The sequence below is a fragment of the Hyperoodon ampullatus genome, assembly GCF_949752795.1.
Source record: "Hyperoodon ampullatus genome assembly, chromosome: 18".
Lineage (NCBI taxonomy): Eukaryota > Metazoa > Chordata > Mammalia > Artiodactyla > Ziphiidae > Hyperoodon > Hyperoodon ampullatus.
Genome location: NC_136931.1, coordinates 613563 through 632351, shown reverse-complemented (window position 1 = coordinate 632351; position 18789 = coordinate 613563). Strand labels below are relative to the sequence as shown.

At 62.8% G+C, this 18789-nt stretch overlaps 2 protein-coding genes across 2 annotated transcripts; both read right to left on the bottom strand.

Moving 5' to 3' along the window:
* Positions 1 to 3: 3 nt before the first annotated feature.
* SPATA2L (spermatogenesis associated 2 like) lies at positions 4 to 4783 on the bottom strand. The gene is made up of 3 exons (XM_079723952.1): positions 4204 to 4783; positions 3681 to 3984; positions 4 to 1832 (listed from the first exon to the last, which is right to left on the bottom strand). The coding sequence occupies exons 2-3, from the start codon at positions 3981 to 3983 to the stop codon at positions 918 to 920; spliced, it is 1218 nt and encodes a 405-aa protein (XP_079580078.1). The 5' UTR covers position 3984; positions 4204 to 4783; the 3' UTR covers positions 4 to 917.
* Positions 4784 to 8224: 3441 nt separating this feature from the next.
* Positions 8225 to 18566, bottom strand: VPS9D1 (VPS9 domain containing 1; the record flags this gene model as incomplete). The annotated part of the gene is made up of 15 exons (XM_079723638.1): positions 8225 to 8318; positions 8463 to 8567; positions 9803 to 9887; positions 10152 to 10360; positions 10549 to 10678; positions 11753 to 12261; positions 12670 to 12755; positions 12867 to 12954; positions 13058 to 13110; positions 13490 to 13552; positions 13627 to 13738; positions 15053 to 15215; positions 15637 to 15729; positions 17114 to 17189; positions 18468 to 18566. The coding sequence occupies 15 exons, from the start codon at positions 18564 to 18566 to the stop codon at positions 8225 to 8227; spliced, it is 1965 nt and encodes a 654-aa protein (XP_079579764.1).
* Between the last annotated feature and the right edge of the window lie 223 nt (positions 18567 to 18789).

Below are 18789 nucleotides of genomic sequence, written 5' to 3'. Positions count from 1 at the left end.
AGCTGGATCCAGCATCCTTTAATGTACTTTGAGGTTGTGATTCGCGTGACGGACAGGTGTGGGGAGGAGGGGCCACACACAAGACTGGCCCTGCCCCAGGCCCAGGTGGGCAGACCTACCCCCTCCAGCCCTGTAAGCAGGCTGGCGGCTGGCAGCTGGTGCATCTTTACCACTGGACCCAGGTGGGCTCTGGGGTGGGAGCCTTGGAGATCTCCCATCCTGCCTTCCGAAACCAGACAGCAGGAAGATGTAGCAGGGAGGCTGCTGGGGTAGTGATTGCTCAGAAGCCCCCATGCTCCACCCAGAAGTTGGGTGACAGCCTCTCAGGCTCCGTGGCTCCCCGTCTCCTGCCTGCTGTTTTCTGGAACTCTTGGGCACTCACTCTAGTTGGAGACTAGATCATTTCTCTTCTGTCCTTGGGTCCAGCTTCCCCGCCCAGCTCTGACTGGAGCCGATGGTGCTGGTCTCAGGCCAGCACTCACCTCATTCAGTGCTGGTCTGTGACACCCATGGTGGGGCCAGGTCCCCTCAACCGGGTCAGCCATGCACCTGGCAGAGCCCCTAGAATGGTCTTAGCAAAGCTCCGGGGCTAATGAGGTCACCTGAGCCCCCAAGGACACTCCTCTGTGGAGCACCCCTTTGGGCACTTGCAGGGAGCAGGTCAGGAGCTGCGGTGGTGGGGCCGGGGAGGGGTGGGAGAGGAGGGAGAGGGTGCTCCCTGGGGGTGGGTCGGCAGCTTTCCGAGGAAGACGGCCCCCACCTCTCACGTAGCAGGGCTGAGACTCCATGCCCCCCGACCCGCCACTGTGCTCAGCACCCCTGGGGGGCAGGAGGGGCAGGGTGGCCAGTGGCCCGGGCCTGAGGAGGGATGAGGCCCAGAAAAGCACCGCGGAACATGTCTCCAGAAAGCCCCGGGCCTAGGGCCAGGCGGGCCTAGGGGCATCGTAGAGCAAGGCGTCCACCTGGGCTCGCTGCAGCCACAGGCGCCGCTGGTGGTTTCCGTGCAGGGCGCGCAGCGGGTGGCCCGGGCGGCAGGTGGCCAGGGCGGCACAGTGGGCAGTGTGCAGCTGGCGACACGTGTCACAGCAGAGGGCGGGGAGGGCGCCAGGGCCCAGGCAGCTGTGTGTCTGGTAGCCAGGGGGCTCGGGGACTCGTGGGGGGCTGGCCTGCTCAGGGGTTCCAGGGGCTTGGGGGGCGGCCAGGTCTCCGGGCCGACTGAGCAGCTCTTGGCGCAGTGAGAGGAGGGAGAAGACCTCGGCCGCGGGCTCCTCCTCCGAGGCCGGGCTGCTGGCCTCAGCCTCCCAGGCCCCGCCCCCCACGCCCCACAGCCTGGCACTCTGCTCCCAGAACAGAGGCTGGCACGCGAGCTCCGAGGGGGGCGAGGCGGGGCCTGGCGAGGGTCCCCCGTATAGGCTGGTCTCGTCGGAGCCCTCGTCCTCCTGCAGGTCCCGGTACAGGTCCAGCCGGGCCTGGCACCGGGCCGGGGAGCCCCGGGGGGGCACAGGTGGCGGCTCCTCTTCGCGGGCTAGTCGCTGCTGCAGCCAGGCCACGCAGGAGGCCACGTCCGCGCTGGCCCGCCGCGCCTGCAGCAGCTCCTCGGCTGGCAGCACGCTGGTGCCCAGTTGCGCCAGCACCTCGCCCAGGATCTCACACTCCAGCCGCAGGGCAAAGCAGCCCAGGGCCACCTGCACAAGCTGGCGGGCGGGGGGCAGGGCGGCCACCATGAGGCGGTGGTTGTCCCTGCGCACATAGCCCATCTTCTGGAAGCTCTGGATGAGGAGGTCCTCCGAGAGTGCGCCCTTCAGCACGTGCACGTAGCCCCCTGAGAAAGTCTGCAAGGGAGGGGGCCGGTCGGCGGCAGGCCACCCTCCTGCAGACCTGCCCCGGCCTCGGCTGCACTCCGGCAGTGGCTGGCTTTGGGGGCCGCCATCCTCACCCCAGGGGGTGGCAGGGCCCCAGGCATCTGGGATGTGCTGACACTCCCTCCAGAGGGGCTGTTTAAAAACAGACATGCTGGGAGTTCCCTGGTGGCCTAGTGGTTAGGATTCGGCGCTTTCACTGCTGGGGCCTGGGTTCAGTCCCCCGTCGGGGAACTGAGATCCCGCAAGCTGCGCGACCAAAAACAAACCGTAGGTGCTCAGGGCCACCCCCAGAGACTCTGATCTCACTGGCTGAGGTAGGCCCAGGCATCACAATTTTTTAATCTAACACATTTCACCTGGGTCATAGAACAAAATAAAGAGCCCCTACGTTGAGAAATCTCGCTGCCCTCTGGGTCCCCTCCACCTCCTCTCACCTGTGGGGGTTGCTACTCTAGTTAGTTTCCTGTGTACCTGCAGAGCGGTCATACAAACAAAGAATACAGGTGCTTATTTGCTCTGAGCAGGTAGCTTCCTAAACGCCTCATTCTAAACTCTGCTTTTCCAGTTTCTGAGAGCTTTCCCTATCACAACAGAGGCCTAGGTATTCACTTCTCCAGCTGTGCAGCTTTCCACCACATGGATGGAACATCTGTTGTTTTTGGAGGCTCCAGGCTGCAAAGGAACTAGAAGGGTTCCTAGGATGGTGATCACTTGTCTCTCACGTGTCTACAGTTCCTTGATTCTGGGACCCTGTGAGTGTACCTCTGCTTACAGCTGGTGAGAGTACCTCCACAGATGGGGCACTGCTGTGTGTAAGATTGATCTCAGGGCTGTGCCTTCACCCCTCACAATGGACCTTGCACTGGACTGTTCTCATGTTTGCTTCATGGAGGAGGGGATGGATTGCAAAAGATTAGGTAACTTGCCCCAAGCCACAGAGCCGGCAGAAGCAGACCCCATCCAGGTCTGCCCAGTGCTGAAGCCCGTGAGCATCTCAAGATGAGGCCTGTCTGTTCTGCTCTTGGCCCCCCATGGGGCTGCATCCTGCCCTCTGGTCTGAATGGATGAATGAAAGTCCTAGAACCTCAGAACAGCAGGTGTCCCAGTGGAGCAGTGGGCTCCAAGGCTCACCTCACTGAGAGAGGCTGCTGCTGCCATGGCAACCAGTGGAGGCGGACGCCCACGTGCCCAGTGACATCATTACCTTCCCACTCTTCTGAATTAGCTCAGAGCACAAGGCAGCCTGCCCCCTCCTGCCAGCCTGCAGCTCACCTGGAGGGGCCTGGCCCTGGGCTCAGCTCTACCCAGGCTGGGGGGTGAGCTAGGTTCTTGTTTAGCCCGGCTCCACTAGGACATGCAGGGGCACCCCCAGCCCCTGCCTACTTCATAGGGCATAACCCATCCCATGTTCTCTTCCACAAATGGAGCCACAAATCTCTCCTAGAGAGATTAGGGTGACCCTGGTATGCCCAGTCCTTCCCGTGTGCCTGTCCTAGGATTTCTATGGTGACTGGGGCTACAAGGCAACCTGGGGGAGGGCAGCGATGCAAGCTTTAAGGACCAGGATCCCCCTTGGAAGGCAGGTATCCAAACAGGTGACCTCCACCCACCCCATGTTCTCAGCCCCAGGAGTACAAAGGGGAACCTCGGCCAAGAGATGCTCCAACACGCCCAGGACCCCTCAGCACACCGAGCTCTCTGAAACCTATCAGCCTCTGAGGACACCTGAAATCCCTTATGCCCACGGTAGCCACCGTCCCGATGGTAGCCAGCCCCCAGGAGCCTGGGCAGGGGCCCCCGCTCGGCTCGGCGCCCTACCTTGATGGTGGTGAACTCCTTCCTCCAAGGCAGCAGATACAGGTGCACGGCGGCCAACTCCAGCAGCTCGAAGGCGCGGGCCAGGCCGCGCAGCGCAGGGGCCAGGTCGGCGCGGCCCCACAGGCCATCGGTGAGTAGTGCCAGCGCGTCATCCTGCAGCGCCCCATGCAGGTCGAAGTCTTCCACCAGGATGTGCCAGAGCACGGCGCGCAGCGATGGGTCCCCGCACACGCCCGCGCGGCCGTGCCTAAGTTCGCGCTCCAGGCACAGACGGTAGTCCTCGGACAGCGAGCTGCTGCCCATGCTGGCGGGCGGGAATAGGGTATCAGGACCCAGAGACCCCTCCCTGCCCGCTGCGCGCCTCCAGAGCCCCCGCCTGCATCCACAGGTCCTCCACCAACCGTGCGCCCCTGGTATCTACAGCACCCCCTTCCCTGGAGACGTGCGCCACCTGAGTCTCCCTTCCCGAGCAGAGACCCCCTTGCCCAGATCGTGCTGTGGGCCCGGAGGACGACAGCCCTACCTGTCTGTCACCAGCAGTCCCCGAGCGCCCGCTGCTCTGTTCGGGCCTCTCCAGCAGCAACTCGCTTCCGCCGGGGCCGGCTCCGCCCCTCGGTCGTGACGTTAGGGGCGGGGTCTCTTCGGGCACCGCCCCCTCCGCCAACGCGGACAGGGCGGGGCCTGGTGAGGGCCCGGGAGCACAAATCTCTACGGCCTGCGGAGCCGAGGACAGGGGGCACACCGCGGACGCTCCCACCGAGGCGGGCGCCGACCTCCCGAACTGGACCCTCGGGAGCGCCAGGGTGCCGAGGAAGCAGGTACCGTGGCTCTTCGTGCGCCTGCCGGGAGCGGGGGCCGGACGCAGGGCGGGGCCATCTCCTGGGGGCGGGGCTACCCCAACAGAGGCGGGACCACCCCAACAGAGGCGGGACCCTTGTCGTTGCCTAACGGGATTGACCGGATACGGGAGGGAGGGAGAGGGGTCGAGCCGCCCTCTGGCGGGGCCCGTGCTCCAGGTGGAAGCCGGCCGGGTGTTTCAGCGTGATTTAAAACTGCAAGCCCTGGTGGCGCAGTGATTGGGAGTCCGTCTGCCAATGCAGGGGACGAGGGCTCGTGCCCCGGTCCGGGAGGATCCCACATGCCGCGGAGTGGCTGGGCCCGTGGGCTGTGGCCGCTGGGCCTGCGCGTCCGGAGCCTGTGCTCCACGCAGCGAGAGAGGCCACGGCGGTGAGAGGCCCGCGTACCGCAAAAAAAAAAAAAAAAACAACCTCAGGGGACTTTCCTGGCGGTCCAGTCGTTACGACTCCACGCTCCCACTGCTGGGGGCGCCGCACCCTCCTCCCCCCCAAAAAAAACAAATCAGCACGCCGGACCTCTTTGAGGTGGCGTGAAGGCGCCTTTCTGCCTAGGTCAGAGTCTCTTCCAGGCACCGGATCCGATGTTCCGCTCTGTATCCAGCCCTGCTTCTCCGCTCCTGCTCTGAGCGCTGTTTGCGTGGCCGCAGGTGTTTGCTGTTAACTGTTGTGTGCTACTCCAGGGAGCATGGCTCTGTCTCAGCGCCACTCGAACCTGGGCAGGTCTTCGCACCGTCCTCCCGTAGAGGAGGAGTCCCATAGAGGACCCGTTGAATGGAAGTGACGTTGCCTGGCTTTCCAGGTTAAGTCGTAAAACTGCCTTGTTGTCTTGAGACGCTCAATTTTGGGACCTGGCCACGTACTGGGAGGAAAGCAGCTGCATGAAGGGGCCGAATAATGAAGGCTGAATAATGTCCAAAATCCATGGAACCCGGGAATGTGAGCATATTTGCAAATAGGATCTTTGGAGATATAATCAAGTTAAGATGAAGTCAGACTGGATTAGGGTGGGCCCTAAGCCCTGTCAGAATGATGTCTTTGTAAGGAGGAAGGTTACATACTTTGGGAGGAGGCATACGATGGATGCAGAGACTTGCAGCTACAGGCAGAGACTGCAGGAGCCCCCGGAGCTGGACGAGGCAAGAAAGGGTTCTGGTCTAGCACTCTGCTGGGCCACGGCCCTGTGGACGCCTTGACTTCAGACTTCAGGATTTTGAGAGTAAATCTTTGTTGTTTTAAGCTCCCCAGTAGCTAGTTACAGGAAACGAATGCAGGCCTCCCACGGCTGTTCCCACAGCCCTGAGGCCCTCGCTGATGGCAGACATGTAGACAGATCTCCAGATGACCCCAACCCCTTGATCTTGGGTCACCCCAACTTGGAAGCTGACCTAGCTGATGCTGCAGGTGGGGCAGAGACAAGATGTCCCCACTGAACCCTGCCGAGGTGGGAGTTTCACAAGCAAAGCAAATGGCTGTCGCATGTTTAAGCCAGTGAGTGGGCTGGTTTGTTACACAGCAGGCGGGTGGATGCCACACTGCCTCAGCGCCAGCTGCGTAGGGGTCCTCCTGTGACCCTGGGCTATAACCGGGCAGAGCAGATGGGTGGGAGGGTCAGTTAATACCTACCTCGGCCAGGACTGCAGCTCCCTGGACCACTGCCCAGCACGCTGCACACCGTGCGGCTGCATCCAGTCTCCCAGGCAGCACCACTCTCCTCATCCAGCTTTCTCATCCTCACCAGTTCAGTGCAAGAGAAGGTCTGTCTTGTAAGTGTTTTAATTTGCATTTCTTGATTTTTAAAATGACTTTAAACACCTCTTCTTATGCTGATGAGCTTTTTAAAGTTCTTCTGAAGACAGCCTGTGCACAGCCTTTGCTATTTTTCTGACTGGGGCTCCTGCCTTTTTCTTGTTGATGTGCAGGATTTTCTGTGTGAAGAACCCATCACTCACCGTCTTACGGAAGGCTGTAGGCTGGGAGAGGCTGAAGGACTGGCCCAGAGTCAGCAGCAGGAAGGCCGTCTGACCAGCGCCTCCAGAGAGCTCCCCAAAGCCAGCAGGAGCGCCCACGGTCAGGCTTCACTCCATCGTCCACCTGCTCTATGAAAGGGGGCTTAAAATCCCATCCTTGAGACCGCCAGGGCCTGGAGCAGGGGGGTCATCCTCCCCAGGCTTCATGGCTGGCTGGGCCTCGTGCCCAGGACTGGGGGGCTTCCTCTGGAGAGGGCAGGCACTCAGGGACTGAGGGCTTTGAGGGCAGGGCAGGGTGAGCAGGCGGGTGCCCGCCTGTCGTTCCTGGGGTGCTGGTGGGCAGGGGATCCCTGCCCACAAAGGCTCCCAAAAGAGGCAGCTGCCCCCGGAACTCGGGTTGGCCTGCCCTTGGGGTCACGTCCCCGGCCCCCTCTGGCCTCCGGAGTCAACCTGCTGGGCTCGAAGAGAGCTCTGCCACAGGGAGGTGTGGCCTGGAGAAGGCGTTTCCCCTTCTGTGCCTCACTTTCCTCACGAGGTTCCCGCACAGCCTTGGGACACTGCGTGCACAGAACACACAGTCAGGTCCAGCTGGGCCTTCCCCGGGGACCCACACGCTGCTCCCACACCACCTTCTGCCGTGGTGACAGATGCTGCCTGGGGCTGGGGCCGGGCCACCGGCGTGTGTTCCCCACCTGGAGAGCAACAGGACTCCTGGGAACCCTTCGGGAGGAGTGGTCCGGGCTCAGATCCTGCCCAGTGATGACCTCTGACCCTGCCAACCTGCTAGGCCCCCCAGAGTGTGTCCAGTGCTAGAACGAGCAGCCCCACGGATCCCACTCCTGGGCAGAGGTCTGGGAGGCGGGCTGGGCTTGGCGATGGTCCCAGGGGCCTCTGGGACCGTCGGGCTCTGGCTGGTTGGCTGGGAGTGGCTGTGCTGCCCAGGCCTCCGCCCGGCCAGTGGGATGGGGAGCAGGTGAACCGCGCTGACGGAGACACCAGTGACCGCTTTATTTCCAGCTGGGTGAGTGGTTGCCCAGGGGCCTGTAACAGTCAGGGTGGGCAGGTGGTGGGGCTACCGGCAGGCTCCGACCCTTGGCTTCACACCGACCCTGAAGGGGCTGAGCGGGGGAGGGGATTCTCCAGGGGTCTCAGCATGTCCATGCCCATTGCCAAGGGTGGGAGTGTGGCTCAGAGCTCCCACACATGGGCAGGTGCCCTGGGGACACCTGGGTCTCCGGGACAGAGTGGTCAGTGACCAATAAACAAACAGCACAGTCTAAACCCACCTGGGCCCCAGGCCTCTTGTGGGGTGACAGGCTCTCTTCTCGACTCAGGCAAGAACCTGGCTCAGGGAGCTCCGCGTGTCACGGGGGACGGGAAGGGAGAGAAGCAGACCTGCCCTCGGTCAGGCCCACGGCCCCTCTGTCCTTGGGCTTGCGGGGCTTGCGGGGCCTGCAGGGCATCAGCGGACTGAGCCGTTGGTGTGTGCAGGCCCCAGGGGAGCCCAGTTTCCCTGCACGGGGCCTCTCACAGGTGGGGACAGGAAAGAGAAGGGCCTGGTTCCTGGGGGCTGACTCGGGTCAGCCCCATCCTATCAGGAGCACAGGGGCCTCCTTGAGCCCTAGGGGCTGATGTCAGGCGGGGGCGAGAGCCCCACCTCGGCCAGCCCACCGCCCCATGCAGGTGCCTCCGGGCCAGTCCTCGGCCAGCCCGTCCTCTGCTACTTGCCCAGGGCCCGCCGGGGCAGCAGCTCCACGTAGCTCAGGGCGCTCTGCAGTGACGTCAGGCAGTAGCCCTCCTCTCCGATCAGGTACCTGCACGGAGGCAGCACAAGCACCTGTCACTGGAGGGGTGCAAGGAGACCCCAACGTTCTGGAAGGGGCACCTGCCCTTGCGGGGCAGAACCTGGATGCTGAGGTCCCACGGGCTCAGCCCCCACGCTGGCCCGAGGCTCCCACCTCTCGTGGATGAACTCCTCCAGGGCTGCACACTCCGACACCAGCTGGGGGAGGCCACTCCTCAGCGCCACGAAGGACAGGATGGGCAGCAGGTCGTCGGCGCCACTGTTGGGGAGACACAGAGCCGGCCAGGAGGCTCCAGGGGCCGGGGGCGCTGCTCAATCCCCACAGCCCTGAAGCCTCCCAGCTAGGTCCCTGGAGCAGCCTTGGGCTTGCTGGATGCTATCCCTGTGCCTCTCCTGCCCGCCGGCCTCAGGGGGCTGGGGGATCGCTGAGGCCATCCTGAACGGGGACCCTGTGCCGCAGAGCCCAGGGCTGGACCAGGGAGGCCCCACAGTGAAGCTCTCCTGTGAGCTTGCCTGAGCCCGGGGACGGGATGACGGAGAGGATAGCCCATGTCCCAGGCAGCCTGCTCACTCCTGGGGTCAGGGTCACTCACGTGCCACTCCAGGTACCCCAGACCCTCCGCAAGAGGCACCTAAGTGAGCGAGGGAGGCCCTGGGGGATGCTCAAAACCCTGGCGAAGGGCCCACGGGCCAGCACTCTCCGCAAGGAGCACGGAGGCAGGCTGGTTTGAACCTGATGACCAACCAGGGACTCCTGCCCCCACCTCCTTGGGTGCCACACGCCTGCAGGGACACATAGTGCCCCCCCGCTCCTTGGATGTCCTGAGGAGAGAGCTAGCGTGGGGTTGTAGCTGGGACTCGGAAACACTTTCAGTCCTGGGGCCCTTTCACCTGCTGCAACTTTTTCGGAGACCAGATGGTACAACAGTGATGGTGGCCAGTGAGAGCCAGGTGGGTCCCCCGACCTGACCCCGCAGCCCACCCAGCCGGCTGCAAGGACAGGTGCTTTCAGGGCGACCCCAGTCTCTGGCACAGGGTGAGGGTTTGCCAGCCCCAGGTGGGTGCCAGGGCCAGGGAAGGACGCTGCTGGCTACAGGCCCGTCCAGGTGAGATAAGGCAGGACCCAGGTGGGAAAGACCCCTGCCCACCTCAGGAGGCTGGGGCGGGGGCAGTGCAGGAACCCCAGGCTGGGGCTCAGCACAGGGGACGGGCTCTTCCCCAGGACAGGACCGGGGCGGCTTCCCCAAGTGTGCACCTGAGGGGGTGTGCACGCTACCGGGTTAGCAAGGGGCTGGACCGTGTCGTCAGCAGGGCTGGAGCCCGGGATCTTTGGTGGAAATGGGCCACACTCTCCTCGAGGAGAAGCAGGGCCAGGCGGGAACCCGAGGTCCCAGTGCCAGGGCCTGGGTGGAAGGGTTCCCGCTCCCCTGGCCTCTGAAGGCAGCCCCTCCCGCGCCCAGTCCCCACCACAGGCGGCGGCCTCCTGGGACTCACATGGCGGCGATGCCCGGCTGGGGCGCAGCCTCGCGAGCCCGGTAGTAGTCCTCCGCGCAGGCACAGATGACCCGCAGGGCCCGCACTGCGTCGCAAAAGCCAGGCTTCGGGTGAGGGGGTGGGGATCTCGTCCCGGTACGGCCCCGGGCACTGCCCCACCCCCATCGCGTGCAGGGCTGGGCAGAGCCTGGACGGTCACCACTCATGTCCCACGGGACACACCCCCAGCGGACAGGAGAAGGGCCTGCCGCTGAGGGGTGAAGGCGCAGGCTCCAGCCGCCCTCCGGGACGGGACTGTCTGATCTGACCCCCTTCTCCCTTCCCTCCAACCAAACCGTCCTCCGCTCACCAATGCACTCCAGCTTCTTCTGGGGGCAGCTCTCCAGGACCAGCAGCCCTAGCTCCTGGGCGGCGGCACAGTAGGGGTAGGCGCCGGCTGCCGTGGCCTCGGGGTCCCGGGGGAGGAGCTTGGTGGGCACGCCGACGGCCGCCGGGGGCGCGTTCCCGTACAGCTCCATGCTCCTGCTCAGGGCGGCCTCCCGCAGGCGGTGAACGCTCCTGGGGCAGAGAGAGGCGAGGCTCAGCGGCCCAAGGCCCCGGCCGGGAGGGGACAGGGGCGGGGCTGGGGAAAGCTGGCCACGCCCCGAACCGTGGGAGGGTGCGCGTGGCACCGCCTGCACACGCGCAACACCTGAGGAGGCCTGGGAGGAAGGTAGCTCAGGGATGCACACGCGGCAGGGCCGTACCTGTACACGGCCAGCAGCAGGGGCCACAGCGGGGAGAAGAAGGGCTCCTCGATGCAGGCCAGGCAGCGGTCTTTGGAGGCGGCCGTGTTCAGGCCTTCAAACGCCAGGAGGGTCAGCGAGAGCAGCCTGTCTGCCGGGAGCAGAGCCGGTACAGCGGCACTGTGGGGACAGCTGGGACCTCCAGCCCCGCTGGCAGCCCCTGGAGGCCTCTCCCACCCGCAGCCAACCTGGGGTGTCCAGGCAGGGTCCCCACCTGCCTGCCCCTCCCTGCCACCCCACAGCCAGCCTTGGGGTGGGCAGAGCCACACGTAGCTTCCGGCTCAGCTGGAGGGGCTCAGCCTGGCCCTGCCTCCCCCCACTTCAAACGCTGCGGCGCAGGGTGGTGCAGGGAGTCGGGGCCCTCATCCCTAGGGGGTCACAGGGTCATATGCAGCTCCCCCAGGGGGCCAAGGAGACAAGCCTGGAAGGGAGGGCATAAGACAGCTTCTTTCTGAAAAGGGTCTGTACCCCAAACTGTGGCACCCAGAGGAACGTCAGAAGCATATCTGAAGACAAGAAATCTGAGGCCCAGAGAGATGGGGGAACCCGCCCCGCACCGGGGAGGAGGGGGTACTCACCCAGAGTCTCTCAGACAACACGGGGCCCCGACTGCTGGGCCTCTCTCGCTGGTTCTTAGGAAACCCTGACAGCCTTCCTCCTTGGAAGGGACGTGAACCCCCTGCCACCCTGGGCTCCTTACGGAACCCACACACTCTTCTCAAATGGAAAAACCTAAGATGAGCCACCACCAGGCCGCACACACCTAGAGCCCTGGGTTTGGAAGGGTGGGGGTCGGACCTAATGGGGCAGCTAGGACCACCTGGCAGCCAGAGGCTCTGACGGCAGACCCTCCCCCAAACACAAGACTGAAACGGACCCGGCTGTCCTCCCCGTGTGGCCCCGTGAGGAGACAGCCAGGGATGGAGGGAGACCCTGGCCACTGCCGGCCCCAGCTGCTCTCTGGGGCAGGGTGTGTGCCTCTCTGCTAAACTGGACACGTGGCCCCAGGGGAGGGCTCTGCAGAGCAGGGCCGGCCTGGATGCCACCCAGAGGAAGGCTCCGCCGGACCGGGCCCATCCGAGGCCTCTGACAAGCTTTGCGAGGACGTGGGCTTCAGACAGCGCAGTTCCCCCACCGCCCACCCGGCCCGCGGCACGGGCCTCACCGATGGCGTCGTGTATGTCCTGCACGGTGCCCTTCAGCTGCTCCAGCAACGGCTCCTTCCTCACCCCTGGGGGCTGGGGCTCAGGCCGCCCCCCAGGGCCCCGGCCTCTCCTCTCAGGAGTAGCCAAGAACTGTTCCAGGTCCCCGAAGGAGCTGTCCTTGCCCGGCAGGTCGGATGAAGTGTCCGCCAGGGGTGAGGGAGGCCCCGCGGGGCTGCCGTCTGCCCCTCTGTCTGGGTTGCCGGGGTGGGGTGGGGGGATGGGGGCGCTGGCGGAGGCGCCGTCTGTGGGCCTTGGGGCTGGGCTGGGCTCCGGGGGGGAGGGCATGCAGTAGAGGCTCTGAGAGGGCCGGAGCCGCCGGCTTCCAGGAGCCAGCAGCCCGTCGGCGTCGGGGGGCAGGGAACGGCAGCCCAGGGCCGAGGCGGCGCCCCTGCTCACGATGGGGTACAGCGCCCGGTACACCGCGCACTGGAGCTTCTTCAGGAGCTGCGAGATGGGGTGGTCGGGGACGCTGTGAGTGGGGGGAGAGGCAGCGTGTGAAGGCAGCCCCGTCGGGCTGGGGCTGCAGTCCCCTCGCTGGGTGACCCGGGGGCTGAGAAGGCCCGCCGGCCTGCGAGGCCCTTATCTGACCCCCACCCAACGGCCACGTGGCCCCGCCGTGAGGGATTTCAGAGAAGGGACGCATGGACTATTCCTCGCGGCTGAATGTTGCAGGTAAGGCCTGTCCCCACCCCTCTGAGAAGCCAGAAGCCCCGTGAAAGGCCATCCGCGGACAGGCGGCCCCGAGGCGGGGGCCTCCGAGAGAGCCAGCGTGGCCTGCTGCCCGTGCGGTCACCCCAGACCGCCTCGCTCCTCTCTCCTTCTTAATCCTTTCCTCCGCCATCAGCCTGCAGCCGGGGGAGGGGCTGACGGCCGGTACCTGAGCAGGTGGGAGACCAGGCTGGTCACCAGGGACAGGTCCCCTGGGCTCCTCTTGAGCTTAGCCTTCCAGCGCTTTGGCCAGTCCTGCAGGACAGGAGACCTTGGGGGAGAGCCCGCGGGAAGCCCCTCCTCCCAAGCCAAGGCCACGCCCAGGGGCCCAGGCCTCCCTGCGGACGCCCCGCCCCGCCCACTCACGTGGTCTTGCTCGTACTCGAGGATGGCGGCGTACAGGGCCCGCTGCTCCCGGTCCTCCGGGGTCAGGGCAACCTGGCTGCAGAACCTCCTGGGAGAAAGAACAGGTCTGGGGGCCTCGGGGCTGGACAGGCGGGCGCGGGAGTCCCCACCTGGCCCCCCCAGTAGTCCCGGGACCGAAGGCGGAGACGCACCTGTTGGCGGCCTCCTGGAGCCGCAGCCGGCGCTCCTCCATCTTCCTCTGCAGCTGGGGCGGCAGAGTCAAGGCCCTTCTGACGCGGCGTGCACGAACCCCCCGGCGTCCCAACGCCCTGCCGGACACGGGGCCCGTTGGGATGGGTGGGAGGAGGGGCTGGGCCGGAGGACAGGCCCGCTCAGGGAGGGAAGGCAAGTCCTAGTCGACCTGAGGGGTGGAGAGGAGTCTGTGGGTGCTGGGAGGGGCAGGGTGGCCTGTGCAAAGGCCGGGAGGCGAGAGGAAGCGGGGCTGGGCAGGAACCACCCGCTGAGGACAAGCGTCTCCGAAACTGGAAGACCTTTGTCTCCACACCTGAACCCTGGCATCTTTACTTCCCTGCCCACTCCCTCAGCTGAAGCCTCTGCACACTAAGGATGGACGGAAAGGATACTGTCTTCTCCCGGGCTTCAGCGATCACCAGGTTCTCCATCATCTGCCGCTGCAGGGACAGGGTCTAGGACGGGAAGGGTGGAATAAGGCCTACTCTCCCCGCCGCCCTCACTCCGGACCCTCCTGGGCTCCGCTCACCAGGGATGTCTTCTGCATGGCCTGGCTGGGGTCCAGACGGGCCATCCGGGCCTCATAGGCAGCCTTCAGCTTCTGATTCTGCAGGGAGGCTTCCTCCAGGGGTGTCAGCTCCCTGGAATGGTGACAAGCTGCTGTCCAGGCTCCAGGAAGCCCAGGAACGCTCTGGTCACCTGAGGTCCCTGGCCCTGCCCTGAGACCGGAAGGTGAGGAGATGGTGATGGGGGCAGGCGGGAATGTAAAGGAGGGAGGAGGTCTGGGGTGGGCGGGAGGCACCTGCCTCCCTGAAACCTGGCCCTACTGCCTGGGTTCCAGACCTTTATGCACACCAGTCACATGTGTTTACTAACAGCATGAAACTCTGTGAAGGCACCATGTTAGCCAAACAGCTAGATTAGTTTGCAACCCATTAAAGTGGGGTGGGGGTGGGGGGGTGTTTCACAGCTACTTGGTAACAGCCACCAACAGCCCCCTCACCATCAAAACTTCTGGTCCCACGTCTTCCTGCTTTCATGGGTGGGAGGAGGTAAGTCGTGGGGACACAAGACTATCCTGGGATGGAAGTCTGGTGCCTGGCCCTGCCCCGGAACTGCACATGCAGAGACAGGGTGCAGCTGTGGCTCAAGGCCTGGCAGCAGCAGCAGGAAGAGCCCATCCTCTTGCTTATCCTGCTGGGGTTCTGGCATCTGTGTCTCAGTGTCTTTCACCAGTTCTAGAAAATTGCTTTTATCTCCTCAAATAATGCTCCTCTCGCATTTTCTTTCTCATCTTCCTTTGGAATTCCAATAACCCGTTAGACCTTCCGGGTCTTTGTGTGTGTGTGTGAGCCATTCAGGGTATCTTTTAACCTTTTATTCAATTCTCTAATTCTGTCTTCAGCTGTGTCTACTCTGCTGTTTGAAACTTGTCCCCTTCTTTTTGTGTGCATGTGTGTATGTTTACAGGAGAATATAATTTGTTGTTGTTTCTGATTAGTGTTTAAAAATAATTTCAGTATTTTTAATTTTGTTTCTACTTGGTTCTTATTTGACCCCTACTATAAACTCTATTTGACCCCTATTGTAAGTCAGATTTTACAGTTTCTTGTTCCCTGCAGGTATTTTCAAACTTGCTTTTTATTTCTCTAAATACAGAAAGCGTGATTGTATTATAATCTGTGTCCTATAACTCTATCTGAAGACTTTGCCGGTCTGTTTCTGCTACCGCTCATTTACAGTTTCTTGGTTCTTTCTGTACTTGGTTATCTTTGACTGTGTACCACTCATTTTATGAAAGTTGAAGGTGCTTTGCTCCAGAGACAATTTGCATTTGTTTCTGCCAGGCACCATGTATTTCCATTCTGGGATCCCTTTTGACTAAATCCACCGTGGTTAGCTCACTTTGCCTCCAAACCCAGGCTTAGCCCACCTTCTGTTCTGACCCATCTTACTTCTTAGAGCTTTGTGACTCTACAACCTGAAGCTTCTGGAAGATCTCAGGCGGCAGAAATGGAGAGAGCTTCCCTCCCTCATCTGAGTACACCCGGCGGTGTCGGCTGGTAGGAGAGGGGACGGGGGCAGCCACAGGCATGGCTGGCCTCAGGCATGTTTTCCCTGTAAGACATACGTAGCCAAGGGTCTGCACAGGGGCCTGACATTCCACAAAGGAGATGCAGGCTTGGGACTTCCCTGGTGGCTCAGTGGTTAAGAATCCGCCTGCCAATGCAGGGGACACAGGTTTGAGCCCTGATCCGGGAAGATCCCACGTGCTGTGGAGCAACTAAACGCGTGTGCCACAACTACTGAGCCTGCGCTCTAGAGCCCGCGAGCCACAACTACTGAGCCTGCGTGCCTAGAGTCTGTGCTCCGCAACAAAGAGTAGCCCCCACTCACTGCAACTAGGGAAAGCCTGAGCACAGCAATGAAGACCCAACGCGGCCAAAAAATAAATTAATTAATTAATTTAAAAAAGAAAAAAAAAAGAAGCAGACTTGGGGGAGGGATGTCCTAAGAAAGCTTTCTGCTGGACACCCACCAAGTTTGGCAGCTGTCGACTGGGCCCTCTCCAGACACTGCTCAGCCAGCTTCAGCATCTTCGAGGTGTCAGGGGTCACAGTTTCCCCAGCTTCTGAGGAGCAAGTGACAAGAAGGGTGGTCACCATCACCTCTATCGCTAATCAGATTCTTGCTGGGATGGAAGCAAAGGTGAGCCCACTCCCTCCTCATCTCGGACCGCCTGCCCTGGGTTTACCTGCTGGCCCTGTGTGTGGCTGTCCCGTCCTCTCGCCTGGACCATCAGAGCCTTCCCTATAACTAACTGGGCCTTTGCTCCTCGCTGACGGCTTCACCTGACAGCCCCTCCTCCAGGTGGGCCCTGCAGTCAGCACGGCTGCTTCACAGAGACGGTTTCAAAACCCACCTCCCGCCCTCTGGCTGGGTCCAAGCTCACCCTGGTGCAGCTGGAGGACTTCTGTTCTGCACTCGCTCCTATCAGCACAGTCGTGGTGTAGGAGCTGCCACCTGACGCTCTCCCCCGGACCCCACCAGCCCCAGCTCCTCATCCAGCCCTGCGCCCTTCACGGCCAGAGCCTCACCACACCCTTGTTCAGCCACATCACCCCCATTGCGGTGGCCCTCCCCCACTCAGGCCTGCCCTCCTCTGAGGGCTCCCTGACCTCGCAGGTCTCTCCTCTAGGATGACCCCTCGCGGCTGCTCCCGCCGTGCCCTCCTCCCAGTGCCCAGAGCTCTGCTGAGCTCCCTAGCTCCCCAGGGTGGAGACTCCCACCCCTCTCTGACTGCTGTCGGGCTGCTGGACACCTCGAGCAGCAGGTGCTCCTGACGGAGGCCTCAATTCTTCCCTCACGTCTGCTCCCGCCACCTCGGGCACTGCCTCCTGTGCTCCCTGGCCCTCCACCCCCGACTCCGGGCAGCTCACTGTCCCCTTAGAGTGTCTGGTGAGGCCCGTCTTTAGAGAACATGCCCCGAGCCCTTCACTCCTTCTACCTCCACGCAGTCCCACCGCTGCTGTCCTCACCGTGGGAGCCTCCTGGAGGATTTGCTCCCATGCCGGCCTCTCCCCACAAAGCCTCCACGAGCTTCGCCTCGTGCCAGAACCACCCCAGGCCCATCCCAAGGGCCTGCCGGCCCCAACTGCACCTTCCCCTCTCCAGCCTGCCTACCCTTGTGTCAGGCACCCACTCTCACCTCAGGGCCTTTGCAGCGCCCTCTGCTGGGATGCTGCCCCCAGCCCTCAACCATCGTGCAGCTCACTCCTCCCTGGACTGGGGTTCAGTGTCCAGTCTTTGGTCACGTCCCAGCCCATCTCCATCCCCTCAGTCACAGCAGCTGGCTCTTCCTGCTCCCTGTCGCGCTCATGCTTACCGAGCGCTCAGCCGTCCATCTTCTACTAATGGCCCGGCAGGTAAGACACAGGACACCCCCAGGCCTGGGGCCCTGGGACCCATCAAAGGCTAAGCTGTCCACAGTCCGCCCGGCCTGGGAGGAGCTGTACCTTTGGAGGCCTCCACTTCTTCTAGCAGCACCTGGGAGATGTAGTGGACGCTCCTCAGGTATTCTGTATATGCCTCCTGTGCCCAGGGAAGAGAAATGGCAGCGGTCAGGCCAGTAGAGGCGCATAATTCCATCATGCCTGCTCGGTGCCCTTGTGGAAACACAGGAACAGTGGTGCCTGCTTATCCGTGAGATACACCTGCAGTGGCCGAGCTGGTTCACTGGTAACTGCTCTGCTGGGGCATGGAAAGTACCCCTCTTCTCTAGACTTGAAGCTGGCATCACTGCCTTTCTCTCCAGTACAGGAAGGAACGGAGGTTCTCTGTCAGTGGGCCAGGGTAAGGACCCTCGGCAGGTGCTGCCATTTTCCACTCTATGCAACAAGTTATCTTCCTGTGTAACTCAGGGGCCATTCACTCAGTGGGTTTAAAAAAATAATTCCTGGGAGGTGAATCAGGGAGTGTGTTGTAAATCTCAGAATCACTTTCTGACTCGGATTCTGGGAAATCCTTTCCCGAACCCCAGAATAAGTATTCCCTGGGCACGCAGCAGTCTGACACTAGAATGTCAGTATTTTCAAGAGGGTGACCCTACCGTCCTGTTCAGGGCTCCCTGACAGAGCTCAGGGCGTTTGGAACCATAGCATGGTGCTTTGCTTTTTGTTTGTTTTGCTGCATCCCAGTTCTCAAATTACCCACCTTTATGTCTACATCTCAGATAAGGATAAAATGGGTTCCGGGAAGGATTTCTGACTTGGGGGCATTTGCTGCCCTAGGATCCCGACTTGGGGAAGGCAGCGGATGGAAGACCGGAATGCCTTTCGGAGGCACCCGCGGCCTCCTCCCCTCCTTGGGCGGCCCGGTGTGACTCAGCCGGCTTTTCCACGCGGTCGCCACCCTTAGGATTAACACTCGTTCTTGGAGACAAGCCACACCCCTCCCCCGCCGGCATTTCCTTCCAAACAAGCTCTGAAGGCGACTGGAAAGCCGCAGCTAACCTCTTATGGATACCGTCCCCTTCGGGAATCTGACTAAAGCTACAGGGCCCGCCCCCAAACTATACAAACACACGGGATTGTCTGCCAGATACACTTTGGAGGGCTGCTTCACGGACCCTCCTGAGTCCCCTTCACAAATGAAAACACCTCTTCTCATATTCCCGACTTGATGAACAGACGGGAAAACTGAGGGCAGGAGCCGGCGGGAGCTGTCCAAGGTCACGGCCGAAGCCCGAGCCCGCGCCCCGGAGCCTTCGGAGAGGCCTGGAGGCGCCCACCCCGCAGCCCCGCCCTCGCCCACGCCCACCGGGCTGGCCGCGGGTCGGCGACCGCCCCCGCCTCGCCCCGCCCGCCTCACCCGGGGCCGGTTGCCGGTGTCCAGCTCGATGGCCCCGTTGGCCAGCTTCATGGCGCATTGAAGCGGTTTCACCGCGCCGTCCCCGACCGCAGCGGCCATGGCGCCGGCGGGGGAGGCGGTGGCGGCCGAGGGGCGGGGCGGGCAGCCCGGATACCGGAACGCGGTGGGCGCGGGCGCGGGTGCTGCCCGAGCCCCGGACCGCCGGAAAGGGCGGTACCGGCGTGGGGCCACTTCCGGCAGCCCCGCCCCCCGACGCGCGGCGCCGTCCGTTCCTGGAGCCGAAGGGGCGGAGGTGGGGGTGACGGAGCTCTCAAATAACCTC